This window comes from Triplophysa dalaica, chromosome 2, assembly GCF_015846415.1.
Source record: "Triplophysa dalaica isolate WHDGS20190420 chromosome 2, ASM1584641v1, whole genome shotgun sequence".
Classification (NCBI taxonomy): domain Eukaryota; kingdom Metazoa; phylum Chordata; class Actinopteri; order Cypriniformes; family Nemacheilidae; genus Triplophysa; species Triplophysa dalaica.
In genome coordinates, this window is record NC_079543.1 from 10,633,937 (window position 1) to 10,660,394 (window position 26,458).

The 26,458-nt window shown below is 37.6% G+C and overlaps 1 protein-coding gene across 3 annotated transcripts; it reads left to right on the forward strand.

Moving 5' to 3' along the window:
* Window positions 1-29: 29 nt before the first annotated feature.
* On the forward strand, window positions 30-20,858 carry dctd (dCMP deaminase). 3 transcript variants are annotated; one of them, XM_056762957.1, is made up of 7 exons: window positions 30-100; window positions 508-553; window positions 1,474-1,585; window positions 7,340-7,475; window positions 10,754-10,870; window positions 16,377-16,473; window positions 19,924-20,858. In XM_056762957.1, exons 2-7 carry the CDS (start codon window positions 516-518, stop codon window positions 20,024-20,026), a joined length of 603 nt encoding a protein of 200 aa, XP_056618935.1. In that variant the 5' UTR covers window positions 30-100; window positions 508-515; the 3' UTR covers window positions 20,027-20,858. The 3 variants fall into 3 exon arrangements, with proteins under 3 accessions (XP_056618935.1, XP_056618943.1, XP_056618927.1); XM_056762965.1 differs by lacking the exon at window positions 30-100 and adding an exon at window positions 1,185-1,373 and having other exon boundaries at window positions 109-553; XM_056762949.1 differs by lacking the exon at window positions 30-100 and having other exon boundaries at window positions 111-553.
* The last annotated feature ends 5,600 nt before the right edge of the window (window positions 20,859-26,458 follow it).

Sequence of the window (26,458 nt, forward strand, 5' to 3'; positions counted from 1 at the left end):
TCAAACAACAGTTCCTTTCACTTTCATTTCCGCTTCCATGTTCGCAACGTCACTGACCGGAGCTCGACGTTAATTTTTCAACAGAATACCACAGGAATATGTATTTTTTCGTCCAAATTATGATGACTCAGAGAACGGACCACGCAAAATTAGAAAATCTTTATTTGATAAAAGACCTTCTGAGAGTTCTAGCAAATTCGAGATTAACATTATAATGGAAAATATAAAATTTGTTTTCCAAGAGGAGTTTTCTGTGTTAACAGTTTAAAAAACGCACTGAAGCAATGCATTCAAGTGTTTTTTGACCAAAGAGTATCATAGAAACAACTGGAATAAATATGGTCATGCGCAATCTTAACGCAGAGATGGTCCACTTCAATACAACTCTCTAAAAGAAGGCGGATTTTCATTTTTTTCGCGGGAAGTTCTTCTGTGCATGCTGGATGTATCTTTGCAGGTCACGCAGGTTTCCTTAAAATAATTGATAAGCATACTTTGATTTTTCAGTTTAAGCGATGGACCAAACGGAAAACAACACATCACACCTCAACGGGTAAAGTGTTATTATTTCTCTAGTGAATAAACCGCAAGCTATTGTAGGTCACAACAAGTCACATGGGTGAAGAGAATAATCCTTCAGTTTAGCATATTGTTTTGCCCATTCTGGGCAGTTAGCACATATCATGTGTACTAAATTGAATCGAACATAGCGTATATGTCGTATAGGATTTTTAATACCCACATTATGTATAATACGCATGGATACGTTTGTTACACAAAAATTCTCTTTCAAAACAACCTAAATTGGTATGGCCACATTGTCATCTATATGACAACACGACTGCATTACACTGTTTGGATCATACAGTGACTTGAAATAACTTTGACTAAATAATGAAGAAAGCACCCTAGTATAACTACACACTACTGCCCTCTTCTGGTTGCATTTGGCACGTTCAGGTGTGTGAGAGCAGCCAAGGTTGATAACAACATGTTTAGATGAGACCATGACAGTCTTCATTATTACTTCAAAACACATTAGATCTAAAATGAACTCCAAAGTGCCAGCTTAAATGTCAGGGTATTTCCATCGAAGTCTTTATTATGCGAACAGTTTAAAGATAACTACATTTTTAAGTTGTTTAATGATTGCTTCAGCATTGTCTCATTGCATTGCCCATTAGCTTTAGATCATCAACCCTCAGCATTTCGACATCACACATAGACAACTGCTCTTGACAGCTGCTCAGAAAAGTACGAATCGCTAGAAGGACTAGAAAAGAGAGAATTGAGTCAGATGGGTCCATTAGATGTTCCAACGTAATTCCCTGTGACTGTGACTCAAACGCAGTCACTGAGATGTGCCGCAAAAGGTGTCATATCACTTTACACAAAAATAAAAGCCCTGGAGGATTCTTGACTGATGATAATGTCTGAAGAATTTTTTTTCTCTTGTTGCTCCTTATCCACCAGAACACACAGTGAAGGTCCGATAAAGAAGAGGCAGGACTATCTGGAGTGGCCTGAATATTTCATGGCTGTTGCGTTCTTATCAGCACAGAGGAGCAAAGACCCTAATTCTCAGGTAACCTACAACAAGCCAGGCTGCCCAACTCTTGTTTTTATCCACAGCCCCAAATCACTTGGGTATTAGACTGGTAAAGCAATCCGTAAATAATGCATTTCTGCACCTTTAACCTCAAAAACATTGTGGAGTTCTTAGACTGAAACAGATGTTGTCTGGGTTATTCCTGCAATATTTGACTGAAATGTGAATCGGCAGTGTCGTCAATTTTAAATAAAGGGCAATTCCACTGCTATGGATGGTGATTAAATTTTTAGACAAAATTCAAAATCAGAATGTATTTATTACCAATATGAGACATCTTTTTATATTTGACTAAAACCAGGATGATAAAAGTCCAGACATCAGATATATATAGGTTTATACAGTTTTTTTTTAAAGGTAGAAAAATGAATGTGTTATAGATATGACAAAAAAACGTACGTGACATTTGTATGTGTGCCTAGTAGGGTTGTCCTCGACAAAAGATTTACATTGTCAAATCAGAATTGTCACGTCTTGCCTATAGTTGACTGATAGTGTGTGTGCATGTGGGTATTCCAGAAAACTGGTTATGTGACATACCCGGGTAAGTTTAAGGGTAGGTTAGCTGATAACCTCAACTTTCGGTTCCAAAAACGGAGGTAACTTTCTGGGTATGTAAGTAACCATAGTAACTCACTCTCTGCTCTGGGGCAGGTTATGTTCCAGGGTTGATTGATTTTAAGGAAACGTTAAATGGACATGGAAGCAGAGATTACATATAATATATTTTCATTTTACAGTATAACGATGATAGTATTTCCAGTCACACCCATTGCGATTGAGAGTTCACAAATTTTATGATTTGTAACCATTTAAAATAAATTAATCTTTAAATAAAATAATGTGAGCTGTTCTTTATAAATGTAAGGTTTTATGTATTTACATTGAATACTGTACGTTCTTTTAATTAGGTTTATTATTAAATCTCCAAATATAATTACATGCATATATAGTATACTCACCTTACAATTCTTGTAACTTCAGAACAATTTATTTAGCATTTGGATGATTGGGTCACATTACTCAGGTAATATTTGATGCATCTCAGTGCAGTTGTGGTATAATGGTTAAAGAGATTTGTAGCCCAAAGTTTGCACGTTCGAACTGGTAGGCCGGATTTCCAGGATAAAATTATTTGGCACAGTGGCCTATGGCACAGTGTTTACATAATTAATGTCCCTTTATCACTTTATTTCAGATACATAATAAATGACATCAAAACACTCTTAAGTGTTTTCACACCATCTGTATTTCTTAATTTTTTTTTTTAATCCTTAGCCTCCTCCAAATTACATTTTGTTACTGGTCTTTCAAGATAGGCCTTTAACACCCCATTTAACATCTGGAAAGCTATGGCCTTTTAGCAAAAAAAGTCACAATAAACAAACAAAAAAGAAAACGTATTTGTATTTGAAATGGCAAACATACCTTCCATACTTCCATGATGAGGATATTTTTTTAATATTATAGTATAAAAATAGTGCATATATTTGAACTATTTATATATTAAATTAAATCATTAATTTATAACGTTTATAGTTTTATAAACATAGAACTAAAATTATATAATTTTATGTTTTTTCATCCCGCACTTTGTACATTGATGCAGATTTAAGTCTTTGAAAAAAAATCTGATTTATTACGTTGTTTTGCAGTCAAAAACGTTAAGCTTCCCAGATATTTCTATCTTTATTTGGGAAATCTTTGATACATTGAATTTGTTTTCATGTTGTTTCTGTCAGCGCGTGTTAACTCTTGGTATCATTTGTGAGGTTGATTTAAACTTACTCTTCAAACATGTTCTGGACCTGACATACCCCGAGTAAGCAAGGTTTGGGTGACCAACCAAGAGTTCAGTGTTTAGCTTGGTGGTCAAGGGTACATTAATGCAGCAAAAAACAACCAAACATTCATTTGCAGAATTTATTTAGAACAGAATATACCGTTATAATAAATAAAAAACGAAATAAGCCAGTTTCAAGTAGAAATGTGCAAAATAAATGAGTTGAGGCAAAATGTCAGAAATACAGGGTAATGTATGTTTAAAACACATCCCATAAATTGTAAAATGAATAGGCATTTTCCTTAAACATCACGTAACAATGCTGTGCCACTTACTAGACCAGACCAGATCTCACTACTCGATAATAATTCATTATTTGAAACAAATGGCAATACCAATGAACTACCAACAAAGTTCATTTATTTACCGCATGTAAAGGAGGAATGCAATAAACCATCTTGCCATTTTAACAGTCCAAAATTCTCTCTCCCTCCTACTGACACACATGCTTGCTTTCAGTGCAGAGAATGACAAGTTCCAAAAGTCTGCGGCGTGCTTGAAATATGTGGTGATTTTGCTTATAGTACTTTATTATCATTTTTTGTATCATGCAGTGTAAAGTTTAGTCTAAGAAAGTTATGAACCAAGTGCATTTACAGACAAAGTGTTCAATTATATTTGTTTGCCCAAACATTCAGTAAGTAACAAATGTTTGGAGACCATGTACACATTCATTTGTGAGTCATCTGGGTGTGTGTGCGGGATGTGCTGCTTCTCTAAACCGGTCTCACAGCACAGAAGATGCAGCGATCCTGCACTGGGTCTTAGCCAGACCTCGCCCTCGTATGTGCTGGGGGTTTTGGTACCAACCCTAAAAATGTGACATGATCCCAAAAAAATGACATGATCCCATAACATGAGATTGGTAGTCGAATCAGGCTCCTCCTATCGAAGAATCTAATCTTCAACTATTCAGGGTCACCCCTAGCACATAGTCATTATACACCCGGCCAGCAGGATCCTTTCTACCCTCTCTACGTCATGCACATGCTTGTTCTAAATGGAGAGCGACCGCTTCATTCAGAACATAATTTTCCAAAAAATAAAAATAAATACCAAACACAGCTGTTTTGATACTCAAAAAAGCGTGTGGTGTCATATTTAATTAAGTGTGGAACTGAAACATTTGTGTTCAATTATTGTTTAATGAATTATTGTGGATTACAATAAAATTCAAAGTAGGCCTAATATAAACTACTGAAGGGGTGCCATTTGATAATCCCATATTATTATTATTAATAATCCAAGTATTATTTGAACTAAGCATCAACCTATTTTATTAAAGGTGTCATGAACTGGCCTTGTTTAATGTTCTATACTGTTGTATGAGGTCTACTTATGACGTTTGCATGGTTTTACATTCAAAAACATCAAAATCAATAAGTAACAGGCTCATTTCTACCCGGGTTTTAAGGCCGCCTCGACAAACGCTCGGTTTTAAGACTTGGAAGTTAATGCCCAATGCTATGATTGGATATCAGTTTGTGTAGTAAACTTAGTTGGAGCCTTCAGTGGATTTGGTTAGACGCATAAGGTTAGGTTTCACAGTAGCCCAATTGGCATCGGATTAGAATTATCTGGGGACATTGTGTGATTTATAAATTACCTCACCACATCTGTATTTTATATGACGCATTTGCTTGGGATAAGTGAAGCCTGTGATTTTACTCAAATTTACTGACTTATTACCCGGATGTGATGGCATGGCTTTGTGTATAGTTTGTATAGCCTATAGTTGTATGGTGTTTAATGATATATGACCGTACCTGTCAGCATTTGAGACCCGTGATTGCGAACCTGACAGAAGGTAACCGCGATCGCGGGTATCAAATGTTATGAGAGTTTCCATGATAGACAAACAAACTGGAGACTCCCGGTCAAAGCGACAGCGTTGGCAGGTATGGAAATGGACCAGTACCTGAAATAATATCAAAAGCACTTCAAAACGGCCTCCATTATTCGCAAACAGTGGATAAAACCTTGAAAAAATTATATATGAGCCCTCGAAATCACAGAGATACTGATTCTCAGAGGACTGATACATTCACAGGACGTCGGGGTTCATCAAAATATGGTTGGTAATTTGTTGGGGAATTTTTACTTTACAATTTGTAGACATCGCCGATTCGCTTCTTTAACCATGCATTACTAATGTCGAAATCCAAAGGAATTCCAACCAGGCCCTCCACAATATTTTGCGATCTTTAACGGCATTTTTATGGCTTGCTCGCTCTATATGGGTCCGTGCAACTTGTTACTTTAGTACTGTCATGTGCGAACCAGTGGGCGGGGCTAGAGAAGTAGTCGTTAACATCTTCTGTGCAGGCGGTATTCAACCCATCTATGTCATAGATAGGTGCATTCCAGGACCTGGCGTTCGCTGGGACTGGTGTCAATAACTGTTGTTATTTCACTAACAAGGGCGTTTTCAGTTCTGACACTTACAGGATGTTTACTTGAATATGATTCCCTCTTATTTACTGTAACAAAAGCTTGGGTTAAAATTGATTTCTTAATTCATGACTCCTTTAAATATTGTTTAAGTGACTGTTAAACTAATACACATTTGAACTGATACTTCCAAAAGGGCCAGTCAGAATTGGGTAATTATAATATAATAGACCTATCAGTACAGTGAAAACCTTTGGTAAAACATTTTCATCTTAAGGTTGACATTTTCACAGAATTGTTTTGGACAGTTTTTATCTTGATCTCAACTTGAATTTCCATTAAATATATATTGTCCATATTAATTTCAGCATTGTCATAATACTTTTCAGTTGTTTTTCTTCTGTGACGTTTCAAAGCACACACAACATGATTAAAAAGATTTTGGTTTGTGGAAAATTGAATGCGAGTATTTAAAAATGGAACCTTTTAAAAAAATCATGCAGATTATACTTTTTGTAGTGCTAGTGCAACAACACAAATAACAAATATATACATTAATTGTGTGTAATTGATAGTTTATGTGCATTTAAACCATTCTTTTGCCCCAGAGAATGACTGGAAATGTAGTTTTGTGGTGCAGACTTTATGCTTTAAAGATAAAATGTATTTTCATTCAAGTTTGTAGTTATTTATTAACAGTCCACAAAATTTTCACACACTAATTGAACTGTCAACATTTGTTAAAAAATGCAGAGTTTACTCAAAGTTTTTCTCAGTTGCTGTAAACAAAACATTTCAATGGTTAACTTGCTTCTCTAAGTCTTCTTATGGTGCAATACCTGACAGACCTCATAACACCCTATAGCTCTCTGCCAGTTATTCAAACACAGGACACGGGTGTCTTATCAGTTCCTATTCTAAAAACATGTTCTTGATTCACAGCTCCCCACTGTGCAATGACCTCCCGGCCAATATAAACAATATTTCTGGGCAATATTCTAGTCCAGTCAAGCATAAGCCCTGGTCAGCTTATTCATGCATCCGCTATTACTCCTAAAGGGGCAGAGGGGGATTGTGTATCTATAACATGAGAGTTTCAGTGAACTGTGAGGCTGTCAATCCCCCACTCGCTCACGCTCACTGAAGTGAGCTGACAGCCATGTAATGACCCGTGTTGCATCAGTTGAGTTTTATAGGTTTTGCTGGGACGGACAGTGAGCCATCAGAATCTGTTCTTGATGTCAGTTCAGAACAGTGAGCCATCAGAATCTGTTCTTGATGTCAGTTCAGAACTTGAGCATAGACTTTTTATTATTTCTGTAGTCTTGTGTCTTTGGGGAAAAGGTTTTTATAATTCATCTTATAATTCATGACTGTAGTGCATCATAAAGTTCTTGGCATGGTGCATGAAACAAAAAGTGCTGTGATGTGTTGCTGTCTGGCTATTTTGGTAGGACGGATGTTTTGAAATAAACTTTTATACAATTCTATTCTAGGTCGGTGCCTGTATCGTGAATCAGGAGAATAAAATAGTGGGCATTGGGTACAATGGGATGCCCAATGGTTGCGATGATGACCTGCTCCCCTGGTCCCGGAGTGCTGATAACAAGCTGGACACCAAATACCCATACGGTGAGTTCTGTTTTTGACACCTAAATTGGAGATGTTTTAATAACACCTCAGTAAGTTTTTCCTTTGATAAATCATCTTAAAATGGCTATTTATTTTAAACTATTAAAAACTTTTGTCAGTCATTTGTTTGCATGATCACTCCCATATGTTATTCATTGTAATTCATAAATATGATGTTATGCATTATAATTCATCAAACGGCTAAAAATATAGAAATATTTTTTTCTTTTTACAATGGTATATTCCCCCTTCCCATGATCATCTGTTAATGCAGCTTCAGTATTTGAATGATCCTTTGAGCTCATGGGACAGTCATGTTAGTTTTCACCTGTATTGTCCTGACGAGTGAGATGAGGTAGAGCTGCTGGTTGTGGAATGGTAAGGTCAATTTGTGGCAGCTATTAGCATGAGAAATAAAAAATGAGCTGGATCTTGCACTCCTGTAGGCGGCAGATGCCAACTCGAGACTTTGAATGGGTCGTGCTGCCAAAGGGAAAGTGTGAAACCTTGCTGAGGATTTTTCGGTCTTGCACTCGGCTGATTCTCTGAACTATGACTCGTCCTCTCTGGTTTGTTTTGTCAATGGATAGAGATGTGATGAGATCTTTTTTGTTGTTTTAAAATCTCAACTGAGGAGGGCCCTGCAAAGTGACCCACAGAGTTAAATGAAATGCTGTGCAATTACTTTGACTGGATCCACAGAGATTAGTTTTGGAGAATTAAGTTTTGTTTATACCCTATTTTTTTATGTGTCTTGAACCTTTGTCTAAGAAATGCTACAATTGTTCGATAATGTCATATTTGATACGAAGCCAAATGCTCTTGATCTGACTTATGTTTATATAGGATGTGTTTTTCATTAGTTTATCTTTGATAGCTGTGAGCCAGTTTGTATGCCTCTTAAGTATGCTGGTTTAAAATGATGGTCTAGTTAAGAGCTACAGTCTAGAAGAGGTATTCCCAAACTTTTCAGCCCGCTAAACCCAAAATAAGAGTGCCAGTTACTCGAGACCCCCACTATCCTCGGAGGTGGTTAAAGTATACAAACATTGCACGCAACTGCACCTTTTCTACCCAAACGCATAATGACAGCACAAGAGAACACGGTCTAACATAATATTATTTAATAGTTATTTACTCATTACTTTACTTATTTTAAATTATGAACTATTACTCCAGATGGTTGAATTTCATCAAACTGATTAGAGTGCTGATGGCTGTGCCTATTACAGTTTAACAAGAGTTTAAGCACACTTTTTTTCTTAAAGGGATAGTTCACCATAAAACTAATTATGTCATGAATTACTTAACCTCAAGTTGTTCCAAACCTGTATACGTTTTTTGGTTCAGTTAAACACAAAGAAATATATTTTATAAACTTATAGAAACTGTAATGTCAAATGTGCCCCAAAACAAATTCTTAAAATTTCTCATTCTGTGTTCAACAGAGTTAACATTCTTCCAAATGTCTTTATTTTTGTTCAGCCGAACAAATACATTTATACAGGTTTGGAACAACTCGAGGGAATTCATCACAATTTTTTTGGGTGAACTATCCCTTTAAGAAAAAGCTAAATTACTAATCTTCGGCATTATGACACATTTGGCCTTAAACAGCAATTTTTTGTGGGAAGTGTAATATTCATACAATACATCATATGTCTTGGATTAACAAAAAGCTAATTTACAGTCTTACCTCATTTCATTCCAATTGACTGTGTGTTTATTCTATTCAAAGGATTCATTTGGCAAATCCCTTAATCAACAGACTTGGCACAATGAGGATGAAGCGTGAATTAGTTGTATTTTGAAATGATTCTGAAAGAGCCATAGCTTGGAGTCTCTCCTATGTTATCAAGCAGAAGATATTAACTAGATGATCAAACGTTGGGTGAAATACGATGGCCACAGATCACATAAAGGCAGTTCAGTGTGAAAAAAATGTGTGAAGCAGCATGTGCTGTTTGATTCAGAATAAACTCCGAGCACTTGGAGGTCATTTGAAGCCGTTGGGTCATTTACAACATTATATTGGGCAATAACTTTTCTTAATAGTACGCATGAGGTTATATTGCCAAAAAATACTTTGTACCTCTTTCGATACCTTAGGTGTTTGTAGTGCATCACATATATTCTTTGGTGTTTTGGGTGTTTGAATTACTGCTTGCTAAGCCAAAGAAGTTCATCCTTAACTCTTTGACGTAGAGTAACAAACCCATTTTTCACTTTCTTCGTTCTACAAGTATTTGTCTCCGTCCTTTCCTCTATAGGGGTTTCAAGACATTTTCCAATAAAGACTTCTGAGCCACAACCACTTCATCACACCGATCATTCATGTCTGCAGTGTAGAACTGCTACCTTAGAAACAGTCTTTACTGTGTTTTTCCATTAGAGGGTGCTGAAAGACCACATTTAAGGCCTTTTTATGGCCTGTTCAATTTTAATTTAGGCATGTGAACATAAAAAAAAAATATGAATATGAGCTTTAAATAGGCAATTTGCAACAGAAAAGAATCCATAAAATGAGTTTATTTATCCAAACATGCAAAAAAATCCAAAGTATAGCTTAAATGCACTGTAAGTCACTTTGGCATCTCCCAGGATTTATAAATGTAAAAGAGCTTTCTCAACACATTTTTCAGTGCTTTATTTCTCTTCGGTCCATTGGTAGCAATATTTTGTGTACCAATGGTCTAGTCAGGTTAATGGCAGAATGTAATATTAACGCGCGTTTAATTTTATTGTGAAAGATTTTAGAGTTCAGGGATGATCACACTCCATCAAGCGCTCCATCTTGCTCTTTGTCGGCTGTCTGGACCCCTGTGAGCGCGCGGGTGCACGTGTGTTCTGCGTAAATTATTGACATTTCTCTTCCATCATAACTACATTTGCTCTCCTTCTCCCGTGTGCCGAAGCTCTGCCAAAGCAAATGTGTGTCAGGCTGGCGTTTTGTGGCGCTGTGGTAATGTGCCACCTCTGATGGGCCAATTCATTCTCCGTAATTAAGGCGAGCGGAGTGAGTGATTATTCTGGGCTTTTTCTGGGTGATGTTGTGGAGAGCTGACATCTGTTCAGACTCGCATTCTTTTTTTCTTTTTAACTGTGAACTGGTGACTAGAGCCTTTTGTGGTGGAGTGGTACAATGTTGACATGCCAAAAAGAGCACAGAGCCAATAATTGAAGATGAAATGTTAATTGTGGCTGTGACGCATCGCTCTGTGCTTATCGTGTGCGTATCTCAACATATAATAAGCTGTTTTTTGTGTTTGTTTTTGCAGTGTGCCATGCCGAGCTGAACGCCATCATGAATAAGAACTCTGCTGATGTTAAGGGCTGCACCATGTACGTGGCGCTTTTCCCCTGTAATGAGTGCGCCAAACTCATTATTCAAGCAGGTGAGAGTGTGTCTCTGTCTTTGGAGCGTTTGTTTCTGGGTGTTTGCATGTGTCCATGTTCCAGCCCTTATTTCTGCTCACAGTGCATTATAGTGGAGCTTACCAACAGTCCAGCTAATTGGCATCCCTGTTTCATAAGCAGCATTAATGTACTCTGTATGCTTGTTTGCTCTGGATCAAAAGAATGCTTTGTTGTTCTTTATAGTAAAGGTGTAAGAGATTTGTAATTTTTAGTAGTTCTCTGTTCACGCTTTTGGTTTAAAGACTATGCACATCTTTATTTATCAGGCCGATATGATATTACTGATGTGCTTATTATCACTGCTGATACCAATCCAAGCATCAAACAATAAACGAATAGTTCATCCAAAAAGCAAAATCGTAATTTATTCATTTAAAGGTCCAATGTGTAACTTTTTTTAAAGGATCTGTTGACAGAAATGCAATATCATGTTCATGACTGTGTCTTTAGAGGTGTATGAAGATCTTACATAATGAAGCATTATGTTTTTAGCTATTTGTATCCACATAAACCCCGAGTCCCATTGCATGGACTCACCATGTTGTTTCTACAGTAGCTCTTAAGGCTAAAATACACTACAAGTCTGGATTTGTATGATGTCTAGGTTTAAAAACATCTGTTCAGATTTTAAAAGTCTAGTAGTGTATTCCAGCCATTACTGGACAAACTGCTCTACAGAGTGCGTTTTGTATACAAGTTATTTTGGATGCACCGAATGTTCGGCCATTGAAAATGTGAAAATGGACGAATACATTTTACCGAACATGACTCGATCAAGCAGCAACCAGCGCAGAGAGAGAGACACGTGTGCGCATTATTAATGCCGAAAACATTTTGGCAGTGTGTGTGTGTGTGGAGCATTTTAAAGTGTCAGAGAAAGACACAGCACAGGACTTGCCATACAGAAGTAAATTTCCGAATAAAAGCGTCTTTACCGTTCGGTAACTTTACTTCAGATGGAAGCAGGCTGTCTGACAGTAGCCCCCCTGCTCACGACATCCTTTGACATCATACGGTGGTTGCACACAGTTCCCTGCACTAAACAACTTGTCAAAATATTTTCTGTGCATCCAGGCCACCAGTGCACCTTCTGAGAGAACAGTCAGCTTTTGTGGGCGGACTTTGGAGGAGAGATGTGGACTGATATTGTTGTCAGTCAGCATCAGTCAGAATTGCTTGCATTGGATGTTTTTTTTTTCTTCTTAAAATCATTTTGAGAATCAGAATTTTCATTTTGGTGCATCCCTAGAAGTTATCTCCTTCAACAAAGAGGCAAAATCTTTTAATTTTTACATATTACATCTGTGAATATATGCAAAGGCGTCATAACATAAGATTAGACCCTTGGTGCAAATGTGCAAACTGAACTATGAATGGCAATGTACTTGTATTACATTTCAAGCTTTATTCATTTTACTGTTAACAAATTTATTCAGGCTTCTGCATATAAGCCTTTAAATTTGAAACTCTGATGTGTCTGCCGAGGAAAGACACGTGTAGACAAATGTTGAGAGAGGTTCTCCGGTCACCACCAGAAGCTGCATTGGACATCAGTTCGAGCGGCCCGTTTTTTCATCTGGTTTGATATAGCCTGCGTGGTGACCGGTCGTCTTCCTCTTACATTCCCTGTTGCAATCTCTACTCTGTTGTTATTTTCTATATCTTCTTATCTGTTGAACTCCAGTAAAACCTTTTTCCCCGTCTCTCTCTCTCTTTCTCGTTCGCTCGCTTTGGTTTATATTTCCTGATCCCCGCCATGTACTCTTGTTGCAAAGCCTACTGAAGCTGTGTGCTGAAGATAGCACGACACTCATTCGCGCACCGTCTGATCTTCAGGATGCTTGGCCTTGCCCCAGCCCGCATCTCAGCAGGGTGTCAGCTGCCTCTCGATGCTTCGGCATCATTAAGGAACAAGAGCAGCGCTCTTTCCCCATCTCACCCTTTCGTATCCTCCTCGCTTACTTGCGCCCGGCACGATGCGGCAAAAAAATACTGTCCGCCTTAATTAAAATAGCTCTCGGATGATGCCGGGCGGATCGAGCCGAGAAAAGCGGCTGATGTTTAACCCGCAGTGAGTTTAAAAGATTTGAGTCGAAGGTGTCGTTTGTTGTCTGTTCATTTTGAAGGCGTTATGCTTGTGTTTGTTCAAGACAACCTCACAATATGAGACGAAAAAGCCTCTCTCCACTAAAAAAACATGAGGATGTAGGGAATATTAGGTGACATGGAATGCGAATCCTTGCTTTCTTTTAATAAAGGCGATATATATTTCCATCTTGGCTTTTGAATGAATGAATGAGGTATTTATAAAGCGCTTTATTGTGTATTGCTGTACACCCAAAGCGCTTTACAAGCATTTGAGGGGGTCTCTCCTCAAACCACCACCAGTTTGCAGCATCCAGCTGGATGACGTGACTGCAGCCATAGTAAAACAGCGCCATTGCACTCACCACATACCAGCTATAGGTGGAGAGGAGAGAGATAGAGCCAATTCAGAGGGTTAGGATTATTAGGAGGCCATGATTGACAAGGGCCAGTAGAGGGAATCTGGCCAGGACACACTTCTCTTTACGAGAAGTGCAATGGGATCTTAAATGACCACAGGGAGTCAGCACCTCGGTTTAACGTTTCATCCGAAGGAGCGAAATCATTTGATATTGCTGGTCTGTGTTCTCAGGGTTCCAGACTGAGCCTTAAACGCCCAAAAATATTTAATTGCGAGTGATATTTATGTGGAGATAGCCACTGGCGACCATGCAAATTTACTCGTTTTTGAAGTGTTTCCAACTGAAGCGCCGCTCTTTAAAAGTAAAAGTGAAGTGGAGGCCAGCGAGAGAGAGCTATGTAGGTAAACCTCACTTCCCGACACAAGAGGTGCTTTGGTCTTAAGCCTCCTCTTAAGAGTGCCCGACTCTCATGCCGGGCCGACAATAGTTCGAGGTCCCCTAGTAGCAGGAGCGGTGCGAATGACCAGTTACACCAGCAGCTGGGCTTTTTCCTGGACGCTCAGCGCCAGCGCTCTGCTCATCGTCTTTCCTCTTTCAGGATAACAATGCTCGATGAGGGAACGCAGATCTCTGCAGAAAACTCCCTGGAATTCTGGATTTTAGTGCTTGTTATTGACAAGCATACAGATACAACATGAGCGCATTACTAGTCTTTTTTAAGAGTCTAAAGACGAACAATAGAATATTTGAGACATTTAAAACGAAACTAGCCACTGAGAAGTACAAGGAACGTATTTGTTATAAGACACAGCTGGATCATTTCTAATCCGTTCAGAGTAAGAATGAACGACAGTTGAAGTTTTATTTGAAGTTATATACATTGAGTTGTGAACATGCGGAAAAGTGTCATTATTACAAACTAAAATCAACATAATAATGTAAAGCCATTTTGTTTTGACTTGAACTCTATTAACAATCAAATGTAGGCTATACTTTTTCATATAACATAATAAATATATATGGTATTGACCTACACATTTTCTTTAAGTTCAAATGAATTCAGAGTCATTTGGTCCGGTGTATTCCGAGTTTAAATGGTCTTCAATCAATATCAACACTTCTCTGCCTCTTTATAAATAAGCACAACCAAATCTGCTGTCATTTGCATTTAAATGCATAGACAGGCAGCATTTTAAGAACACATTTTACACATTTGTTTGTGTACAAATGTAAACGCATTTAAAAGAATTCTGCAAATCCATATTGTTTGCTCATGAGGGAAAACGACTGAACATCTTAATGTGAGCAAAGATGTACACACAACAGGATAACTAAAAGAATATGATTTAAAAGTGTAAGTTAATGTTATGAAAAATAATTCGGGACCTGTTTTTTTCCCATATATATATATATATATATATATATTTATTTCCAATGGCTCCTTAGTTTTATTTTTGGTCTGGAGCCCTGGTTCTTCTAAATGTAATTTAATTAACACCAAAGAGAATTTTTAAAGCGAAGGCTTTTTTAATCTTGCTTTTATACTGTTTAGTGTCATTGGTAAGTTTTTCATGTGCCAACGTCACTGTTGCTTACTCCGATTCCATATTAAACGTCTGCCGGGTCTTTGATTTGACAACTGCTCTTTAACTACAGTGTCAAAATCTCCCCGGTACATTCTCCATCTTTTCGAAGTCCATGTACTGCGAGTAAGATTACAGACAAGGATAAAGAACCTGAGGCTTGGTGAAAGTGGAGTCCCCTGATATTTCATTTGATTTCTTTCCACCGCCAATCTGTAGCCGCTTCTCCAGCGAGGAAGCGTTGCTGGGCTTTTCCAGTGTAGTTCAAATGCATCCCTTACTCAATCTTGCTGCTTAAAATGACACGGAATCATTTTCACTTTCCACAGCATTGATGTCCTCCTGCTCTTTGGCGCTCTGGTGCCGCATCTGAAGTGTGGCTTCAGTGCCTCTCAACTCTGTGGAATTAAAGTGTTCAGCTCCCAAGTGCCTGCCATCTTGTCACTTCCTGTGACTGTTTTTTGGAGCGACTGATGTGCACTGTCACCAGCTCATCTCCAGAGAGCGTTCTGGAAAGTGGCATCTCCAGAGTTCTGCTCCACCTTCCATCAGAGCCTTTCGTCGTGTCGGACAGCTTGTCTTTTTGGATGCGTTTTGAGCGGCTCCGATGCTTATCAGTGTGTTTTTTTCGCGGGGCGTTTTTAAAACATGTTTACGTGGAAGTATTTGATTGACTAAGGAGAAGGCTGAAGAAATTGCACAAGCCAGCCACTATTTTTGAAACTGTTGATGGCTTGCTCTATTCTAAATAGTCGGATGACGCTTGGAGTTTTTTTCCCCTTTCTGCATCAAAAATGTCACCATCAAAATGGTTGTGAGATGGGCATTGCCAGGGTGTTCATAGTAATTTCGACTGTTCCCTCTTCAAAATTGTTGAAGTAATACTGTGGAGAGGCCCCACGCTTGTAATGACAACCTTTAATGGCAGGAAGAATTCACTCTGTGCAAGTCATTTTGGCTTCGATCACAGCCCTTCTCTCCTCCTGTGCAGACAAAAATACATGATGGAGAGACTTTGTGTTTTCGTGGGAAGGGGATGGGTGGGTATCTATCAGGTACATTTATTGGAGGTGGGAACGACAGTTGTGGCAATGTTGGACAGTTCACCTCTGAAAGCTTTAAGGGCGAGTGGGGGAAGGCGCCATATTTTTCACACTTTTCTGCAACGCTCTGGTAACTGGGCTCTTTATAGAATCGTCTCATGTGGGGCGCTCGCAAATAGCCAGCTTGATGCGTGGGGGTGACGCCAAATGCGCCGCGTGTTTTAAGGATGCCAGTGGGGTAGATTTCCTCTCAATTGGGAGTGGTTAATATTGGCTCGAGCCTACCGAGATAAGTTAGGAACTCTCCTTCCTTCTCCCAAAGCTTGCCGGCTACCAATTTGAGCTTTCTGAATTTCGCATGTGTGTTTAAGTGTCTGACCCTTGCCTCTCTGTTCTGTCTGTGCCCTGCAGGTATAAAGGATGTGATCTATTTGTCAGACAAATACCATGACAGTCCAGAAATGACTGCCTCCAGACGGCTGCTTAACCTGGCAGGAGTCGCATACAAGTGAGTCTCTCGTGTCCGGGGTTGAGTGGTGGGTCGGTGTATGAAGCCACTTCATTTGCATTCCTGTCACTTTTGGCCTGATCTATCATACAATCAAGGCTGCAATTGAGCCCGACCCTCAGACCTGTGGGTAAATGTGTGACCTGAAACCTTAACAAGCCTCTGTGAGGAAGAGAGACCTGATGGGGAGGAGTGAGTTTGCATTATGGGGTCTGGGTGGGCCACATGTGTGCTACAGAAGAAGCAGTTACCTTTATAGATAGACTTAAGTCTGGAGTGCCAAAAATGGGCATCGATTAATCTGAATTAATTTACGTCCCATTTAGATAGCGGTTTAAAAGTGACTTTAACATTTTTAAAATAAGTTAAAAAGTGTTTTAATAGTACAGCTCTATTAACAGTTGATACTTTTTTGTCTACTGACAAGATTGAGCGTGTGTGTTCTTGTGAATGATATTGTACAGTATGTATCAAGCATGAATTAATACTTTGAGAGGATGTTTACAGTGACCTGCAGTGTGACTAGGAATTAAAATTAGTCTGAGTCTAAATACGATACAGTAAATTGAAATGTTATGGTAAACACCATAACTATAACATAACATTCTGCTTAATCCCTTTCTAAAAATAAATAGGTGAAAATCCATAGACTTGGTTCAAGACTGGGTTCACTTGCTTGGCAAGCACTTACCTGTACAACATTCTAGGTTGTTTGCTTGCTGCTGCTCTTCACATACACGCTTGAGCAGTTCAAAGAATACAAGTGCAAATGTATTCTGTAAGTGTAGCTGCATGTTTGTCCTGAGATTTTTTTTTTTTTAGCTTTAATGTTCACTTTCATGAACATTAATGCATTTGGCAGAAGCTTTTATCCAAAATGACTTGCACTGTTTTCAAGGTATACAGTTTATTTTTTCAATCAATGCATTCCCAGGGAGTCAAATCCATGATGTTGGCACAAACGTACGACTGTTTGAGCTACAACAGCATTATTATAGTTTTGTTTGCAGTTTTGTTTTGGGTTTTACTAATATTAAAATATTTATATTTTAAGAAATATTTAACAACATATATTTTTAACAACAATAATATAATGTGTATATTGTTATTATTACAATTATTTATAATACAATTAGTGTATTATTATTATTATAAGTTAAAGTAGTATTATAAATTATAACTAAAATATTATTAGATTAAATTAGTACTGTTATTATATAATATGCTATATTTCTAATAATATCTATTTTGTTATTCATAATAAGATTGTTTTTACTTGTCATTATTTGTTAACATTTTAAAGGTGCTTTTGTCAACTAGTTTTTTAATATTGATAATAAATATATATAATTTTTTAATAGATGTTCACTTCATAATTGTTGTATTGCCTCAACTCAAACTCAATGAAATGCTGCCTTGGCAATTAACTTAAATACGTTTTATTTATTTTTACTAATTTTAGCCTGATATTTGATTTGATTTACAAAAGCATTTTTTTTAACTTTTAAACATTTCTCTTAATCGTATAGTTGAAGTTCTAGTAAACTATATTAGCCTTGAGCTACAAGAATAAAAAAAGGTCCATCTATTCTTATTCAAACCTGACAAAATACCATTTAGCGTATTCCGGTGCTATGGCAATCGCCCAATGACCTATGAGACTTGAATGCGTGTAAAACGAGTGAAGTTGTCCTTCACTGTTGTTTTCATGAAACACAGGGTTAACCGTCAACTCGACTGAACTCTCTGCGGGGATGGCCGTCCTAACACAGTCCCCTTTGTGTAAGAGAGAGCCAGCGGGAACCACAGCAAGAGAGGACAGGACGGAAATCTCATCTCACCGGTTCTATGTACGCACTATATATAGATGCTCGCTAAATATGCTCTGAAGACTTTCATCAGAGCGAGATCAAATGGGACTGGAGGGACATGAGCCTGAGGAGACAAAAGGAGTAGATCCGCCTGAAGATGAAAATCAGGAAATCCTTGAAGATACTTTCATGCTGTTTGGCTGTCTTTGAGGGTAGCAAGGTTAATTCCCCTGCTGACGCTTTTTGAAGGTTGTTCCCCATCTAAGGAAATACTTCCAGCGTTACTACAAATTCGGCCAGCTCGATGTCTGCATTTCCATGGGTTCAAGCCTTTGATTGCACAACCAAGAGCTACTTAATAAAACCCATATTAAAATGGATCCTGCGTCAAACGCGAGATTACAAGCTTTCTGACCCTGATGCAAAATCAGGATTGATCGCTATGCACCAGTGAATACTCATCTGGACATTTAACAATCTTAGCTCATACACGCTTTATGCTGCGAACACAAGTGACATGCGTGAAGAGTACATTGCCTATAGATAATGTCCTTATTTTCATCTGATTTCCTTTTTGTTAAATTTCAGTTTTTGATTTGTTTATTTATACTTTCATTTGTTCAGATGCATAGCTGAGCTGTTGCTGACCTGTGGAAAATGCATTTAACTCTCTGTGTCCTTCAACAAATAAAACACTTTCACTTGACCCTTCATCTTTGCCTCTTGTCTTGGTTACACAATCAACACGTGCGTGGACTCGCCAAGTGGTCATTGCCTGACGACGTGGACACGCACAAGTATAAAGGAAAGCCGGCGTGTTGCCTACGGTGTAGGTTTGACACAGAAGGAAAAATCCGCCTTAAGAGTGTCTTGCAGCAACATGCAAAACATGCTTTAGGATTTTTCCCCCCTAGCCAGATAAAGAGGAATGGTAGATAAACAGAAGCGTTATTGAAACTTCACCTTTGTTGAAGTTCTGAATAAGATGATGAATCGTTTTTGTTCAAAGATGATCTTAAGATGGCTTTGCATTAAGGAATAAAGAAGAGCAAGACTCAAAGGCTTGTGGGTGTTCATGGACAGTCTTTGAATACTTTGTTGCATGCAGAGTTTCTTTTTGCATTGGCATGTGTTGTCATGGAGGTTCAATGGAAAGAAATAGATTTTTCTTCCATCCAGCTCATCTCAAACTGAGAGGGAGAGGTTAATACAAGAACAAAAAGTAGAAGGAACAGGGAAGAACTGATGGAGGGGAAAAATAAATAAAAGGAGATGAAAAGGCAGGTTCTGTGAAGCGACACAGAGGACAAGGCTAAAAGTGTGAAAATAAAGCGTTTTACACCTGCTGGTCCGATTCCTTTCGGTGGGACTTTTTTTCTTTTAGATTTGGAGCTACATGGTCCCTTTGCCTTAAGGTGGGGAAGCTGCTTGTGTTCTCTCAAGAGTGTGTAACTTGTTTTACTTTGGTGTGTTGAGGTCAGTCGCTTATGATACAAAAACAACGAGGAGAGGAAGTATTGTTTTTCACGCTATCAAGGTATACTTTGAAATGGAAGTGAACATTTGTATGTCTGGTTTAAATTGCATATTAATCTTTCCAATGTCAGTTTCATTTAGTTTTAATGTTTCTGTCTTGCAGGCAGTTCGAGCCAAAGAAAAGCAGGATTGTTATAGATTTTAGTTCGATCAATCACTCTGGAATGAACAGTGTCAATTGTCTAGATGGGCTGCAGTCACCGTAGACGAAGAACATGGACGACGACACTCAAAGCTGAAAACACACAATTTTATACTTATATGAAGTTTTAATCTTCAAGGTTTCTATGGGGGTGATGTATCATTCACAATGGACTAGTTGTTGTTTTATGGGGTTTTTTATAAACAAAAAACATTCACAAACCCTCATGTTATTTTAAACCTGTATCACATTCTTTCTTTGCAAAGCACAAAGAAGTTTTGAAGAACATTGGTTACCATACAACATTGGACCCATACATTACATAGACACAAAATATCTTCTTTTGTGTTACAAAGGAGTTAATGTGATATACAGGGTTTGAAATGACATGAGGGTTTGTGAATGACAGAATTGTTATTTTTAGGTATATTATCCCTTTAACTTTTTTGATGTTTTGAATGTATTTTTTATATTGTAATGTACAGAATACATATTATTCACTTCTTGAATGGCAACAAGTCAGTAGTTGTCTTATGGCTGGTTAATAAGATTGATTTAGTGTTCATGGGTGAGGTAAGATGAGAAAATCAATCTGAATCATCATTATCGCTAAATGTAACATTTACATACGAGGCCCGGTTAGGTGATATACTTATACAGTTCATCTCTGTTGCAGGACCTTTCCTCACTACACTTTTTGTATATGTTGTCAATCATTGATTTAGAATACACATGTTGTCTGTGTTCAGTTTGAGAGAAAAAATATGTTAGAATTTAGTTTTTAATAGGATTAAAATGTCTTAAATGTGCTAAAATATCCGTTTTAACATTTTTTGGTTCTGTATACATTGCTATATTGAAATCTATGTCTCAAAATAAAAATATAAACAACTAAATTGTCCATTTTTTTATGGTTATTAATACTGCGCTGTTTTCAAAATTGCTTCTCTTATAAAAGGCCCTGGAATGAATGCCCGCACACATAAATAGTATAGTCGAATAATAGTTGAGATTTTTCAAGAATTCTTTAAACATAATATAACAGATTTTGCTTCATATGTAAAAGCTGATAAGATTAGTGCTGCATTTGGGCCTCCTGACGTCCTCCCGGGCTTTTATATCATCACCTATGATAGTTTTCTTAACCTGTGTAGTTTGCATTGCACGTCTAATCGCTGTTGGTCCTGGATGCACAGATAAGTCTTGATTCAAAAACATTAACACTATCCCTCTAGACAAACAGGCATTGAGACATTTACACATCATACTATAGTAAACATGCATTAAAAACCAGTCATCCAAGACTCAAGCTGACTTTTTGTTCGATTGTTAAGCTTCATAGGCATAGCACATTTGTTACAGATACAGTTGTTGACAAAGATCATAAACGCTTCAAATCATAAATAAAATTTGACTTTGTTACAATGTGAAATTGAATAAATCATAATTTTAGTTGGATTTTGTTTGGGTGGCTGCTAACTAGTTCAAGATTTCTGGTCTACAAGTTCTGCTTAAAATAACTCCAGTAATGGTCTATTGGAAGAAGCGTGAAGTTTCATGTGAGCAGCATAAGAGGTTATAAAAAGCCTGAAAGAAAGTTTACAGCGAGCTGATGAAAACCTGTTTGTGTGTCAGATGGTGTATCTGATGGAACGCTGCAGCATAGTCTGTTTGAGAACCAAGTGCAATCATTCTCTGGAACACAGCGCTCTGACAGCCAACCAGCCAGACAGCACTTGAGAAGGGAAAACAGACCAAAGCACAATGGTCCTCTTCAGAGCGAAAATACTCCTACTTTTTCAAGAAAATTACATGAGGAAAGGTACTTCAAATGTTCACTGTTAGAACTCTTTATTCGTGGAAAATCACGTACTATTCGTTTCTTTATTCATTGATGTCTTTGCATTTTATTTAGGGCAGGAATGATAGGAACAAGAGGGAAGCTGGATTTAAACTTTACCCGCCCAAATTTAAGCATCCAAACACCTTTGGCTACGTTTTGCTTATTAAAATGTCAACGCTGATCTATTCCTTTCAACGAGAGTGCATGTGGATCACTGGTCAAGTTAAGGTCTTTTTTTTCACTTGGAATATAAAATATGTATATCTGGCCTAAGGCACAAAGTGTGCAAGGACATGAGCCTGCCAGTAGACACACTCAAGCTGACACTTAAGTTAGAGAGGTCAGTGAGTGACACTTCCAATGTTGTATTTACATCATCGCACATGTTTCTGTTACACAAGAATATGTTAAGTTGGCAGATAAGTGTGGCAGCCAACAGATAGTGTACTGACAGAAAATATCAATATCAGATATAAAGCTGATAAACTCTGAAAACAAGTTATCCGTGCCAATAGAACAGTTCTTCAGTGTGAAGACAAAAGTCTTCAGACCAGAGAGATGCAATCTGTCCGATATGCTGTTTGAACAAAATGTGCTCAGCAGGTATAAAAACACAATGACAGGTAATGTGGGCGGTGAGCTAAAAAAAGCCTGAATGCAGTTTAATAAATTATGATTATTTTTAAACTTGGTGCATATATTACAGGTGTAACAATAATTGATTATTTTTATATCACGATTATTGGCAATGTTCGATATTGTTAATTCTGCATTTACTGGAATATTAGTATTTGAAGATCTTATTGACAAATAATTAAACAAATAACCAACAATACAGTCCAATAATTCCCTAATGAGTTTTGTTTTAGAGTTATCTTTGGAAAGACCTTACAAAGTCCTGCAAACTGAGATCCTTTCCCTTTTCTCTACATCTCAAAAACACTACTGGCTGCCAAATGAAAAGATACTTTGATCAGAAAATTAAATAACTGAAATAACTAACTAGAACTTAAAAACCTTTTCCTATTTCATTTAAGGAACTGTCTTTATGTATCTAAATGCAATTGGCTATAAAATGAACCGAATGCATTATGGCTTCAGCTTTATATTTGCTGTATTATATGTAATCTGACAGAGGTCCTTTGATTACTATCAAGCATCCTATATAGTTTATGTAAAATTATGTAAATAAAACAGAGGGGGCGTCGTGTGTTAAAACTCTGTCGCACAGTAATATGAAGCAAGTGCTGAACAATGTGGATTTACTGCATTGTTAATGGAGATGTTTAAGCACTGATCCATCTAATCATGTCTGCAATTTAGCAGCCAAATTACTTTTTTAATCAACAGTTATCCACCTGTGTCTGTGATAGTCACACAGGTCACGCCATTACATGAATACTGGCGGTGCTGGATTAGCTTGTAGCCAAAAGAATAACAACCATTAGCGAGGGTGAACAACATGACTAAAGAATTTGCATATTTTGAATGATTTTATATTTTATGCCATTTTTGGCAAATGAATATATTGTTTCAAGTTAAATCTCAGCATTTGGATTTTGGTCCACCCAACGATGAAAATTCTGTCATTATTTTTTTACTCACCCTCAAAGTTGATCCAAATCCGTATAAATTTCTTTGTTTAGATGTAAACAGAGAAATGTATATGGAAGAATGCTTGTACCAGTCAGTTCTTGGCCATCATTGACAACTATAGTGGGAAAAATAGATTTATAAACGTCTTTGTGCTGTTGAACGCAAAATATATTTTGAAGAATGCAGGCAAGCAAACAGTTCTGGGGCAATTTTGCATACTAATGTAATTTTTCCTACTAGAGTAGTCAAAGATGGACAAGAACTGTTTGGTTAAAAGCATTCTTTCAAATATCTTTCTCTGAGTTCATCAGAACAAAGAAATGTATACAGATTTGGAACAACTCGAGGGTGAGAAAATGATGACAGAATTTTTATTTTTGGGTGAACTGTACCTTTAAGCATCACCAAAAGACTATTGTTTTTCTTAGCACTCATTTCAAAATCAATCATTATGAAACATATAAAGAGACATTACTGTTAAGGTACTTCTAGTGACTGTGCTTAGTTTATTTGCTATAATACATTTTATACCTTCCTTGGCTCACAGTTTTGAGATGGTGAAGCACACAGAAGTTCTTGATTCATTGTTCTTTATTAAAAACTAAAACTTATGACATGTTTTTATTTCATTGCTTTGCATTTACTTTGAGTATGCTGGCTAAACATTTCGGCATTGCGTTGTGAACGTTTCTCTGTTCATTTGCTGATAAAAGTGCGAAACTGAACAATTACACCTCACCCTGTAACCCCATTGATGTTTCACAATTGATCCACATTGACATTTGTTTGAGGGCACCTAAATCAAACATGCATTTATATAACACATGCTTTGTGCTGTATACACCTCCTTTGTCCTCTCAAGTGTTAAGTGAAGCTGTTAAAGGAGATCTTTACAATGTCCCTTTGCTCCCTTCAGAGGAACAATATTAAGGTTGAATGTCATCAATCTTATCATGAATTCTTTATCTTAACCTAATCACCAGCTGGCACCTATAGCCTATGGTCATATTAAAATTCAGAGAGCGTTAGGAGGATGTCTGAAGTTAGGTAATGAATTATGCTCAAATGACCCCATCCACCTGCCTATAAATAAACTATAGGTGATACAGAATTCAACTAATCAGAATGGGAGTAGATTTATTTATGCATCATTACTGCTTCAAGAGATTCTGTCTGAATCTGAGCTAGTGGAAATATATTTTTCGTGTTTAGAATGTAAACAGAGCTTACTTTTAAAGGCTGCGTTCTCAATAGATTCCCTCAAATAATCACGTTCCAAAAACTTACTAGCATCCTGGTGCTGTGATGGCATAGTAATAATCTGTAAAACTACGGTTAAAAGTTTATGGAATTGTAGTTAGTGTAATAAATACTTTTATGATGTGTTCACTAATGCAAATTAAACGATTTGTAAGTGTAAATTACATACAAAGTAAATGTAAAGAGAAGATCTGATTTCGTGCATGCCTACGCAAATGATGCAAATCGGGGGATGTGATTGCCGCGTACCTGTGTCAATTGTCTTCCACGCAAGTTGAACATTTTCAAATTGTGCAAGAAATTTGCGTGAAGAGCTAGGAACACGAAACTTTGCATTTGGCGTGAACACAGCATTAAAAAAGCATTAGCAATATTTCTGATATTCTGGTTTACAAAGTAGCACTTTTATAAACAGCATTTGCAAAATATTTATTAGCTTTAAACTTTAACAATGTGTAAGTCTGGCTAAAGCGCAGCACTGTTATATATCCCAGCAGCTCTGTCCCTTTGGCAAGCATGAACTATAAAGAAACGATTTGTCTTTCTGACTCAAAGATGGATCAGATCTTATGAAAACTCGTCTATGTGAAAACTCAATATGAAGCTCAATCAAAAACAGGTTGTTGACAGTTCATGACTGTGCAAGCACAGCTCGGCTTAGCCCCTGTGTGTTTTAAATGAATACTTTATAATCCTTGCTCTCAAAAACTAAAGCTGTCATGAAAACTGTTTCGCATTGGCTTTCAGCCAGTTCTCGAAAAACTACAAAGTCAAGACCTAAATTTAGGGCCCATAAATTTGGCAGCTAGTTTCATTGACTTGTTTAAATTGTGGCGTGGGTACACAAAGTTCTGTTTTGAAGTGCAAGTCGAATTGGGTGGCAATGGTTTATCCCTTTATCCCTGTATCCCTTTATTTTACAAGGCGACAGTTTTAAACACTGATTTTTATGTACTTGCTCAGTAATTGATTTTTTGGCCATGTCAAAAACATAAATCCGCGACTATGCAGGCTATGTAAAAGAAATCATCTGTTTTTAAGATGTTGCATGTCTTTTTTTGACACCACAGACTCAAGGAAACAGCTTGAGTATCTGGAAGCTGCTGGGAGGCTGGAGTACCAGAACCAAAGGACCTCAGCACCTGTGAGGCATCTGTTCTACACACCACATGGTCAACACTTCAGACCTTCTCATAAATGAAAGACAAGAGATATGTCCTCATCCTCACATGGGTACAGCAGAATAGTCTGGGAAATCCATTATTATCAGTCAGGTTCTTTCACGCGCCTTCCATATTCCCTTAAGTGTGCTTTGAATCTTCGCTTGGGCAGTTGCAGCTGCTAGAAACACAACCACCATTGGGATGGGATGTCTTTTGGACAGCACCCCGCTCTGATTGAGTACACCGTGTTTTGTGAGCCTGAACACTCTTATGGAAGCACATCTGTGTGGTGCTCTCCAAACAACAAAGGGGCAGCGGAGCTATTGCTTTGCAACAATGAATGGTCCATTGCCCGTGAAATCAGAGACCATCTATTGGCCTCAATCCGTTGGGCTTGCTGCTGCAATAAAATTAATTCAGGGTAGGTCAGGGTTTCACTGATAAGGTTTGTGTCTGAGACAGAAGCTGATGTTTGACTAATAGTGTAAAGAAGGGCATATACACTATATAAAAAACCTGTTGAATCTACTCAATACAACTGAGATAACAATTTGCACTCACTTTGTTAGAATACGTTCTATCCTATATTTTTTCAGGAAAGAGTATCTAAATTTATGAGCTATAACACACTAAA

Excerpts from the sequence above, each read along its gene's own strand:
- dctd (XM_056762957.1), top strand. The coding sequence starts at position 516 with ATGGACCAAACGGAAAACAACACATCACACCTCAACGG. Across the intron at positions 554-1,473 it reads AACACATCACACCTCAACGG|AACACACAGTGAAGGTCCGA; the intron begins GTAAAGTGTTAT and ends CTTATCCACCAG. Across the intron at positions 7,476-10,753 it reads GGACACCAAATACCCATACG|TGTGCCATGCCGAGCTGAAC; the intron begins GTGAGTTCTGTT and ends TTGTTTTTGCAG.